This window comes from Lepisma saccharinum, chromosome 19, assembly GCF_977018435.1.
Source record: "Lepisma saccharinum chromosome 19, izLepSacc3.1, whole genome shotgun sequence".
In the NCBI taxonomy this organism is placed as follows: domain Eukaryota; kingdom Metazoa; phylum Arthropoda; class Insecta; order Zygentoma; family Lepismatidae; genus Lepisma; species Lepisma saccharinum.
This window is the reverse complement of record NC_139247.1, coordinates 71,803,745-71,816,245: the sequence shown is the minus strand read 5'-3', so window position 1 is coordinate 71,816,245 and position 12,501 is coordinate 71,803,745. Positions and strand designations below refer to the sequence as shown.

Sequence of the window (12,501 nt, the reverse complement as noted above, 5' to 3'; positions counted from 1 at the left end):
CATTTATTATAACACAGAGCAGTTACACTGGTCAACAACTGCTAAGGAACAAACACATATTGACCCATATCTTTTTCATACACAACAGAAAGGAACGTGTGCGCTTGGAGCATCGTTATCAGGAAAAGACTTCAGTGCTGTGGCAGAAGGTGGTACCCACGGGAGGCAGTCAAACACGGTAGAGACCGTTGGCAGTGCAATAATGGTGTGCAACAGAAGAAGCATGTAGGAAGATGGCGAGAAGAGTGCATTTAAGTGATTACGAACGGGGCAGAGTGGTTGGTCAGCTGGAGTCAGGGCAAAGTGTCACTGAAGTGGCACGTGTTATGGGGGTATCGAAAAGTGTCATTTCCCGACTTCAGAAAGCTACTCGTACCAGAGGAACAGCTTTGCGTATGCATGGTGGAGGTCATGGAAGGTGTACAACTGCTCGCCAAAATCGGTAAGTCATCCAGGTGGCAAAAAGGAATCGATCTGCCACTTCAGCCCAAATTGCTCAAGACTTTGTTGGTGCTTCAGGTGTCCGTGTGTCCCCAAAAACCATTACCCGACGACCGAATAGTGGTGGGTTGTATGCCCAGAAGCCAGTTAAGTGTGTGCCATTAAAACCAGCTCACCGTCATGCCAGATTACACTGGTGTGTGCAGCATTGTAACTGGGACCAAGACAGATGGACTGTTCTCCGATGAATCGCGGTACTGTGTGACAAGTGATTCTGGATATCAAATGGTGTGGAGAGAACGTGGAACACGATATCATGTACAGCACATCTGTGAACGTGACAGGTATGGGGGACCCGGAGTCATAGTATGGGAGGGGGGATAATGAAAAATGGGTAAACACCACTGCACATCTTCGCCGCATGATCCGTTACTGGAGCACGGTATTCTACCGAGATCCTGGAAGATTATGGTCACTTTTTTTCGGGGTGCAGTGGGCCCGGACTATCTTTACATGGATGATAATGCGCATCCACACAGAACTGTCCAAAGAGAAAACATCACCCGCATGGACTGGCTTGCATATTATCCGGATCTCAATTCCATCGAACATACGTGGGATGCACTCGGAAGGCAGGTTGCACAAAGGAATCTGCCACCCCGGACCCTCCAGGAGCTGAAAACTGCACTTCAGGAAGAATGGGACAATATACCCCTTGCGCTCACGAACACGCTCATTGACAGTATGCCAAACAGGTGTGCAGCTTGCTGTCCAGTCCGCGTTGGCCACACGCCATACTGATTTCCTCTGGACTCGCTCTACACATGCCAAATTGTGATTCATGTGCTTTCCTCACTTTGTTTTGCTTATGCTGGTTTTGCTTTATGACGTCCTGTTTCTTTGGTTGATGGGGAATCCCAATCATCCCAATCATCTGATATCTGTACTTAAAATGAGTGCTTTCCATCCATTTGTCAGCACTTTTAAAAACCGTAAGAAATATTATGGCTGATAGAGACGATTTGTGTACTGTAAGTTCGGCAACGCCGACGTCAAACTTTTTCAACCAACTTTGCAACATTTGTACCTCTCCAACAAACAGCAACAATGGCCTTTCCTACTCAACTGCAGCGCTACAAACGGAAACGGTTTATCCATATTCTGGGCCGCAGCTGAATCTTGCACCCGGCAGCTTTAACGCAATTCATATCAACGCGCAAAGTATTCTCGCTCATTTCCTAGAAGTAGAAAATATAATTCAAATAAACAAAGACGTACATGCCTTACTGGTCTCGGAAACATGGTTGAAGGAGAGTCTTTCGGACGATCTGGTGCATCTTCCGGGATTTCGTTTATTTAGGAAAGACAGAATCGGAAAGAGGGGAGGGGGAGTGGCAATTTATTTGCGCGAGGACGTCCCTGCCAAAATTCTCTCAAAGTCGCCCGATGCCTATGAAGGTTCATCGGAATATATAATCCTCGAAATCAGTATCTGTCAACAAAAACTCCTCCTGGCGGTAGTCTATCGTCCACCTTGCACTCGCCTTGATAACTTCGAGAACGACGTTGCAAACTTTCTACCAAAATATTCACACACGATCATTCTGGGAGATATGAATACCGACCTATGTAGCAAAAAAGAAAAGGTTATAGAATTCCGTGATACGTTCTCTGCTTTAAATCTTTCCATTTGCCATTTAAATCCAACCCACCACACGGCCACTTCCGACTCGTGGCTTGACGTCATCTTGGTTTCTGACGAAAATCGTGTAACGCGCCATGGCCAAATACCAGTGCCTGGAATTTCCTACCACGATTTAATTTACGTGTCCTATTATCTTCGCATTCCTAAATACAAAGCAAAACAAGTTTCGTATAGAGACCTCAAAAACATTAACGAAGCCCGCCTAAATGAAGACGCTGCCCTTGTACCATGGCATTTAATCAGTACGTTACCTACAGTGGATGAGCAAGTCTTATTGTTAAATACCTTTATCCTCCAATTGTACAATAAACATGCTCCAGTCAGGAAGAAGCGTGTTTCGCGTCCCCCTGCTCCCTGGCTGACGGACGAGTTGCACCGGCTTATGGCGATGCGTGACAAAGCGTACACCAAATATAGGAAGGCGATCAAGGTCGGTGATTATAACACATCCATCTTTGAAAATTACAGAATTCTGAGGAACCGTTGCACCCAGGAAGTACGAAAATCAAAGCGTCGATTCGCGTCTGAACTACTAACATACGAAAGCAAACCTGACGTCCTCTGGAAAAAATTGAAAATACTGGGAGTTGGGAAACGGAGAAACCACGAATCCGTGAATAAATTTCCACCGGAAGTATTGAACGATCACTTTTGTGATCTTCCGATCGTCGATGATAATGTGAAACACGAAACGATTCGTAACATTGAAACACGCTCCACAACTGCTCCAAAATTTTGTTTTTCTTATTTTTCGCCGGAACAGGTCAGAAAATCGTTACAGAAGATAAAGTCATCGGCCGTAGGAGTAGATGAAATTTCTATCCTCATGATTAAAAAAATTCTCTACCACGTACTTGCTCCTATCACTCATATTTTTAATTTTTCTTTAATTACCGGCGCATTTCCCTCGTCTTGGAAACTCGCCCTGGTACGCCCTATACCTAAAACAAACAACATAATAAACGTCAACGATTACCGACCAATCAGCATCCTCCCAGCCTTGTCTAAAGCCCTAGAGCATCTCGTTAGCGATCAAACCCGGGACTTTCTAACGCGAAATAATTTAATAGATCCTCTTCAGTCTGGCTTTCGAAGTAACCACAGCACTTGCACGGCTCTTGTCAACGTAACCGACGACATGAGGCTAGCCATGGACAATAAACAACTTACGATTCTGGTACTTCTAGACTTTACAAAAGCTTTTCAGACAATTGATCATGAAATTCTACTCGCTAAATTATCATCGATTTTCAATTTTTCCGACTCCGCGGTTAATTGGTTCTGCTCCTATCTACAAGAACGTCGACAATGTGTCGTTGACCTATATGGAAAATCGTCGTGGAAAAACATTCCACGTGGTGTCCCTCAAGGCACCGTACTCGGCCCCCTCTTATTTGCTCTGTATATAAACGACCTCCCGACGGTGCTTAACGGCTGTAAATACCATATCTATGCCGACGATTTTCAGTTATATTTCTCTTTCCCCCCGCAAGAAATACTGCATGCAATAGAAATTGTGAACAATGACCTTAAACAAATAAGTACTTGGTCTGCACACCATGGCTTACATCTAAACCCGACTAAAACCCAGTGTATTCTTGTAGGTTCCCCTAGAATTTTGAGCAAAATAGATAAATCTAGCCTCCCTAGACTCAACATAAATGACATTCATCTGCCCTTCTCCACTACTGTTAAGAATCTGGGTGTGATACTCAACCAACATCTCACCTGGGCAGAGCAAGTTAACTCTGTATCTAGAAGAGCTTTCAGTGCATTGCATTCACTCTATCGGCTCAAAAACTTCCTCCCTGAACGCATAAAAATTAAACTGGTCCAGTCTCTTGTATTTCCCATTGTTGACTATTGCGACATTGCTTTCTTGGATGTCAATCACGAGCAAGCTAAACGACTGCAGCGAATTCAAAATGCCTGCATTCGTTTCGTTTTCGACCTAAAATATTCAGACCATTTGACATCGTACTTTGCGAAGGTCGAGTGGCTTAAATTAAGCGATAAACGTAATTTTCATAAGTTAATTTTACTGTACAAAATCCTCCAAATAAAAGACCCGCAATATCTCTATAACCGATTTCAACATCTTTCCGACTTTCACAGCCACAACACCAGATCGCGCGAAAGGTCTCTGCTGTCCATTCCACTCCACAAATCCAACTTTTATGCAAATTCTTTTACTGTTACCTCAGCAGGCCTTTGGAACAAGTTGCCACCTGAAATTCATGTCTCTTCCTCAATTGTGACGTTCAAAAAATTGTTAAAGTTACACATATTATACAATGAAAATTAAATGTTTGATTTCCCTATTAATATGGCGGGTGCAGAGAATGATAGAAGGACGTAAGGCACTAAAATGAATTAGAGTAATAGTTAAGATGAATTATCGTCAAAGTATACCGTATTGGACTGTGTTTTAAGTATGTGTAATATTGGACTGTGCTTAAGTAAGTGTAGTGTTATGTATTTGCTTGTACGTGTGTAAGGGCAAAGATATGTATGTGTGTGTGTGAGTGTGTGTGTCCGTATCTATAGGTTAGATTACCTTTCTTATATGTAATTTCTCTTTGTATTTTTTATTTCTCTGTAATTTTTTATATATTTTTTTCTTCCTTTTTTTTTCAAAATTTTAATTATTTCATATTCAATTTTTTTGTAAACATGGTCAAGTGGAAGAAAAGGCTCCACAGCCTTAACTTCGCCATGTAAAAGAAGACGAAATAAATAAATAAATAAATAAATATATTGTTCACTTCTTGCATCCTGATCACATAGTCAAAAGTTATTGGTCAAAACGTGCTTGTTCCTTAGCAATTGTCGACCAATGTACATACCAATTCTGTCCTATCTACATTGTGATACAAAAGTAATGGAAAATTAAGCTAATTTTTCATCCCCCCCCCCCCCCATTGTACTTTTCAAAATATTTCAGTAGGGTTCTCTGCCCTTCAAGGTTTTCCATTTTATGCGTGTTCAAAAAATCATGTCCAGTTTCAAATTCAACCCATCTTGAAGAACTCTCCGTTGTCTTGTTCCAGATTCATAGACCTTATTAAAGCTACTGAGAAAGCTGGTGGAAAATTAAAAGAGGATGGCTACAGTGCATTAAAATGCTGCATAACCAAAGAATGGCCTCGTGCTCTCCAATATTTGTCGGACAAGGGAGCAGCTAGTGCACTTTTACATGGAGGTAAGTTGCCTTGTCCTGAATATATTTGAGTCTGAGGAAATATTGAATAAACTGCAGAATGTTCACCTTTTTTGGGCTTCAAGGTTGCCTAATGAACCTTCCAATCTCCTTTCAACCATTTTTGAGGGTTTCCAACCGCTAAACTGTATATTCCCAGGCTCCTGCAAAGCCAAAGGTCAGTGGGGTCCCCAAAATTTTAGTGTTTAGGTATATCGCGAAGGACAATTATTGTGAAGGTACTTGAAAAGAAGAAGCAGGCTTCAGTCTCAAAAAAGAATAAAATCATGGTGTTTACCAGTCATGAAAGTCATGAAAATATACTTGTGGTCGTGATTTTTTTCTGTGACAATAACTGATTGATTTAGTAACTTTCCTGCCTCTTTGACTAATTGCAAAGATGAAGATGAATGGTGGTAGGATAAGATGGATGAAGGGACAATCACAAATATATAGGGATGACAACACAAGCCCCACCAAAGATTATACTTACTGGCTGCGAGTCCAGATGCCTGAGACTTGCTACAGTGTAGTCTGCCAAATCCAGTCCAGAGTGCATTAATAGATAAAGCAGGTCTAATTCTCGTTAAATACAGCTTCTAAAGACAAAAAGGTTAAAAATCAGCAACTTACGTGTGTGAGTATGAGATTTTTCGTACTACGTTTCGGAGGTTACACTACCTCCTTCTTCAGGTTAAACCGATGTTATTCAGACACCTAACATGGTGCCTCGTCGTGAAAGTGAAGGTTAAGGATTTAGGTTAAAAAGTTGTATGAAGGACACTTTCTAAAAAATAAACGGAATGTAAATTACACATCTAAAACCGCGCAATCCCATAAAAAAAACGTCCAATGTTGAAGTCGGTGAACTGCCGACCAATGCTCGGGGTAGGCGAATGCACGGTGTCAGCCCATAGCTGGAGAAAGAAAACTTCTCCTCCTCAGTCCTTCCGAACTGGGGCTCGGGAGTCACCAATCCAAGGTGAAATCAACTTCCACCTCGGCGGCTTTCCTAACCTCAGGAGTAACATGGAAGCCCATCTCGTCCCTATTCACTGCGGCTTTATCCCATTTTTTTTTTTAGAAAGTGTCCTTCATACAACTTTTTAACCTAAATCCTTAACCTTCACTTTCACGACGAGGCACCATGTTAGGTGTCTGAATAACATCGGTTTAACCTGAAGAAGGAGGTAGTGTAACCTCCGAAACGTAGTACGAAAAATCTCATACTCACACACGTAAGTTGCTGATTTTTAACCTTTTTGTCTTTAGTTTATATATTTGTGAGTAATTCGCACATTATCAGCAAATACAGCTTCAGTTTTCATCTTAACTGGACTTTGGTAGGGATTTTTCATTAAATAAATGTTTATTTTCTTGATTGCTAATTTTCAACTTTACCGAAGTAGAGGACGTATAAAAGATGGAAGGTCTGTGTTGCTGCAGTCATGAACCTTCGGGTTCAAGAAGGCTAGAGAGTTAGTTACAAAATGGAAGAGGGTCAAGGAAAAATCAAGAATTTTGGTAGACACCCTGAAAATGGTGGCAAAGAGAGTTGAAGGGCTGTTGGAGGGTTGTTGCACCATGTTGCCATTTCACAACTTCTTAGGAAATTGGAAATTAATCAAGAATAACACCCTGAACATTGCAAAAAGGAGCTTTAAATATAAGCTACAAAACCTGACAACTTCATTGCTTCACAGCATTTATAAATTCAATGGGATTTGGATTAATAAAAATTGCAATTTTTCACATCTACGGAGAAAAATTCAAGCAGAATTCCCAGAGTGTAGCCACTCTGATTTTTCACATGATATTGTTATATTGGCTGCATCGCCTGCCCAACTCCTCAGTTACTTTTCATAGCACCATGGCTGACATAATATTGTTATCTGGAAATCCTTCATCTTCGATTTCACATGACCATTGAGATGGGTGATCCCACCAGATCTAGACTGTGAAAACTAAGAATAAATTGTCATCACTTTAAAGTTCACTGAAATAGCAGCAATTTCTCCCCCCCCCCTAAAAAAAACTACTTTCATTTTGTTCAAAAACCTACTACAAGAATATTGATTATTCTAGAAACACCGTAAATTTCCCTGACATTTCATGACTTTTGCAGAAGAAATAAATTCCAGACTGGAAGACATCCTGATGAACTGTTTAACTAGCTTGATACTGTGGCATTTTAAATGTTGCATTCAACAAAAACGTTGATGCCACTTGTAATAATGAATTTTTACCATGTGGTTCCAGACAAATAAAAAGTGGTTATGCGAACCTTTAACCTTTTGCCGCCCAAGGCCTTTTTCACATGTAAGCCTCTCTGTCCCGAGCCGATTTTGAGCAAAATGCAGAGTTTCAATTAAATGAGTGTAGATCGGAGGCTAATTGCCCTAGAGAGATGAGTGATATACCGTTGTACGCGGAATGAACCAGAGATTCAGACTATATGAAATTTTTGCAAATTCGGCATATATGTGGCAGGGGGAGGGGGCTAACTCAAAATTCCAAAATTTCGGGGGGAAAAATTTGTTCCCCCACCCTCCCCTCAAGCAAAAATTACATGACAGTGTCGACATGCACATGGAAATGATCGCTAACATGTAAGGAACACAAAAATATTTCCATTATTATCATATGACTAATGTAACTTGAGTTATACCCCCAAAAGGAATGGTCGGCATGCCACTGATTCAAGCTTCAAAATTCAGCGGTACATTGAAATGACTTTAGCTCATAGACTATTTGCCCTGGAGATATGAACGATATACCGTTGTACGCAGAATGAATCACAGATTCAGACGATATATAATTTATGCACATTCGGTGCACATATGGAGGGGGAAAGGGGGGAAATCCCCTGAATTTTTTTTTAAAAATGGGGTTTCTCCCCCCCGCTCCCCCGAAAAAAGGGATATGAAAAGTTCAAAATGCACATAGAAATTATCGCTCGCATGTAAGAAACAGAAAAATATTTGCATCATTGCCATATGACCAATGTAACAACAGAACAACAAAGCCGGTCTTCCTCAGTCGGTAACGCGTCTGACTACCATGCTAAAGGTCCCGGGTTCGATCCCCGGCCGGTTCAAATCCGGGAACTTTTCTAACGATGGAAGCGGCCCCGGCGCCCACCCAGCGTCGAATAACATGGGTACCTGGGGGAAACCCTGGGGGGTAAAGGCGGTCAGGGGCGTGATGCTGATCACATCACCCCCACTCACGACCGGATCTAGAAAGTGTAAGGCATTACCCCCACACCCCCTATACGCCTTCATGGCGTGGTGCTAAGCACAGGGGAGCACTTTACCTTTACCTTTTTTATAATTTTTGCACATTCGGCGTACATATGGAGGGGGAAAGGGGGGAAATCCCCTCAAAAATACTTTTCTTTAAAAAAAAATGGTATCCCCCGAAAAATGTCAAAATGCAAAATTTATGCAAATTTGGCGTATATATGGAGGGGCAAGGGAGAAAACCCCCAAAAATTATTTTAAAAAATTGTCACTTCACCCAAAAAATGTCCTTGCACTTGGGCACAAAACAACACCTACGCACAACATTCACGGACGAAAAGCTAGAACGTAGTGAAAAATGAGCACCAATTCTTGCAGCTGCTTGAAATTCTATTTTTAGACAATGCTGGGTAACCCCTGTTGCCACTTGTGGACACTTGTGCTAAAAAAAACAAAGGTTTCCTTCAGAGTGCTTTGAAATTCCATTCTCACAACGCAGATTCAACAACAAGTCTTCCCCCTCCCCCACACCCCCTGCTTGCACCCTCACGGAAAACTTTCATTTTGACATCGGATACTGATAAACAAGCTTCCTTCGAATGCACTTAGCAGGAGGGAGTGAAAAGCATTGCTTTAGAACAACAAAGCCGGTCTTCCTTTGTCGGCAAAAATTTGACGTTGAAAAGAGCCGCAAAAGAGAAGTACCTTTTCCCGCCTTTTCCCCTCCATTTTCATGAAGACAAAAAAAAATGCAAAAAAACATTTCTGTTAAATACATGTGTTAGGAACAATATAAAAAAATAAAATCGAAATTCTAGCCAAAAATAGAAAAGTTATAATGTAAAAACTACGACCTTGACACAGCATCTCGATCGAGACGCTTGGGACATTGGGACAGTGAGGGTTACATTTGGGTATCTCGTTCGAGATGCTTGGGCGGAAAAAGGTTAAGAAGAACATAGATAATGTGGTTCCACGCAAGCAAGATAAAAAATTGGTAATTTTCTGAGAAGTTGGTCAAACATGTTCATAAAGATAAGGACAATTGAAAGAAACAAATATAGTGGAACCTTGATTTTATGAGAAAACAAAGTGCAGAAAAATTTTCCATTATGCTCAATGGGAATTGAGGATTGAGCTGAGCATATAATACAAGCAAATATAAAATCAGGGTTCTACTCTAAGACTTCAAGCTCCATTGCAACCAAATGGTTGACAGTCCTGGGTTCAATCCCTGTTGGGAGATCCTGAACAGCAACAGCAAGGAAGCAGCTGCAATGTGACGTGACATACTGACCACCTTTTATTTACTGGTGTCTTTTTTCTCTTGCAGATACACAGATGGAAAATATTCTGCACCATGCTGCAAAGATAGGAAGTACATCGATGCTTCAATTGCTGTTGAAGAACAAAACCTACGCCAAACTCGTAAACATCCCCACTGGTTTCAGCATTCAGACACCACTGTACATTGCAGTAGTTAAAGGCTATACGGGCTGCGCAGACCTCTTGTTGCAAGCGGGAGCGGAATTTAGGATATTAGGGCTTCTTCAAAAAATCATCATGGCCGACTTCCCAGATTTATTGCAGAAGATGACAGACCTTGATAAGGTTTGGTGCTGGAAAGAACTTTCTCGCCAACTACCAGATTCCCAAGATATGAACTGCCTTCACATCGCTGCTCAGAACAAGAGCAGCAAGTGTCTCGAGTATATCCTGCATTGTTACGTGATGGTTCACAGTCAACCAAAATCTCATCCCCTGTTTGCTCACTGTTACAGTTCCACATTTATGTCCTCGTGCGAGGCCATGGAGGAGAGGGACTACATCGGGCGGACGCCTCTGCATGTAGCAGCTCAAGCCCGTTCTCAAAAATGCGTGAAGACTCTGATCGAGAAGGGAGCTAGCATCGCAGCTACCACCATTTACAGACGAACGGCACTTCAAATGATATTCAAGAATGATCCCAATGCTTGGGCCATGATGGAAGATATACTCGACAACTGCATCACGATTGTCGACATACCGTACCTCACATTAACTACTTTACTTCGGCAGAAGAGAAATAGGTTTTTTTACGATGACGACAAAGCATGGGTGATATTAGATTACGGGATTTTGCTTCCTTCCACCGAACAAGAAACTCAAATAAATACTGTGTACTCTGTAATAGCAGGTGCACAAGATTTCCAGGAAAAGTATTTTGCAAGTCATCCTTTGATCGAGAGCTTCATTATGTTAAAATGGAACAAGGTGTTTCCACTCTTCCTGTTTTACTTCCTGTCTTACATTCTTTTCGTCATAAACTTGACTATATATTCTTTCATTAAAAAAACATATGGACAATACCATCCATATTTCATGACCTCTAGAATATTTCTTGGTATTCTGTGTAGCATATGTTTCATATTTGTGGGTCCTGGTATGTTCTTATTGCTTACAAAATCTTCATACAGTTTCAAGTATGTTGGGTCTGGAACCATTATCCGAAGCCTTCCCATATGCGTAGGGTTTATAACCGTATTTGGTAATGCCGATAACAGATGGATAAATGCCATCAACGCCTACAATATAATCTTTGCGTGGATGGGAATCATTTTCCACACTGAAAGATTAACTGTATTTGGCCGTTATTCTTGCATGTTTAGAGAAGTTATTTACCTCACGTTGCAATTTTCACTGTTTTTTCTCTTAGTAATAATGGGCTTTGCTTTTGTATTTTACAATTTTTTCCATGTTGGAGAAGGAAAAGGTATAATAATCTACATTCTAGAAGTCATCAGCTTCTGGTCACAGAGTTGGGACTACGGCTTTACGGAAGTGGTGCAAGTTTATTCAGGGGCGAAAATTTACTTTTTCTTGGCGTTTCTGGCCGTGTGCAACATAGCACTTATGATTTTTGTGGATGCCGTGACAGTCAGCCACACCAGAAGGTTGCATCAAATGGGGCTGTACATGCGGATACGGGAACAAATGATCTTCCTCTGGCTTCTTGAACAAGCCACATTTGCTTTAAATACAAGACTTCGTAACTTTATTCAAGAGTATTTCAGTGTTTCTAAATACGAGTTGTTCAAAGTAAGTGAATTAGATGATGTTTTTGACAATATTCTTATGTTTGCTGTTCTAGATGTTGCTACCACAAAGTAAGAGGCAACTGCTAATTGCATTTTTGTTTTAAAATGTAAATCCAAATGTGTTTCAGTTAAATATTATGCAAAACTGTTAGCAAATGAATTAATAAAACTCTTATCTACCTCAAACTGCAATTTGCAACTACTAAAGAGTGTTACTTGTATACGTTATCCTCTACTTGAAGGCAGGAGAGCAGCTGCATTTGGAAAAAGATAAGTAAAAGGAAATAAAGTAAAAACCTTCAATGGTGTCGTGTCACTTTCCCTGGTTTCCATGTGGCACTAAGATCCCAAAATCCATTCTGGCATCAACCATCATTGTTTGTTGTCTTTATTCTTGTGTTTTGTGGAGTTAAATTAATGTCACTCAGAATGGCTAATGTAATTTTATGTACAGGAAAACCTCGTTAATACGATATTGGTTAATACGAAGTACCCTTTAATCTGAAGTTCTTCCCATTCCCCAGCCGATAAGATAGGATTTATAATGTATTTCAGTACGGATAATTTTTAATACGAAGTTGTTTACAAGACCCTTCCGCAAAACTGGTTTCGCTTAATTCGAAGTAGACACCTGCGTAAGTCGACAAGAGAAGATCGAAAGTGGAGAGAGCTTGGACGTTATTTTAACTTGACCTTGATACGTTTCCTTGTCCTAAGAGCTGCTGACAACTGGAGGGAAGCAGCCCGAAATGCCCGCTGGACATTGACATTCTTTGTCAATGTGCATGGCAGGTCTTTCCCCGCAGAATGCGCCACCTTGCAAATATTCACCAGTGT

At 41.0% G+C, this 12,501-nt stretch overlaps 1 protein-coding gene across 4 annotated transcripts in view; it reads left to right on the top strand.

Annotated features, from left to right (window-relative positions):
- The window catches only part of LOC146002926 (uncharacterized), a 28,503-nt gene extending 16,436 nt beyond the window's left edge, over nucleotides 1–12,067 (top strand). For all 4 annotated transcript variants that reach the window (XM_083141082.1, XM_083141085.1, XM_083141084.1 and 1 more), the window contains 2 exons: nucleotides 5,197–5,348; nucleotides 9,921–12,067. In XM_083141082.1, the coding sequence (XP_082997208.1) occupies nucleotides 5,197–5,348; nucleotides 9,921–11,737 (1,969 nt within the window). In that variant the 3' untranslated portion in view covers nucleotides 11,738–12,067. The remainder of the gene's footprint in view (nucleotides 1–5,196; nucleotides 5,349–9,920) is intronic.
- The last annotated feature ends 434 nt before the right edge of the window (nucleotides 12,068–12,501 follow it).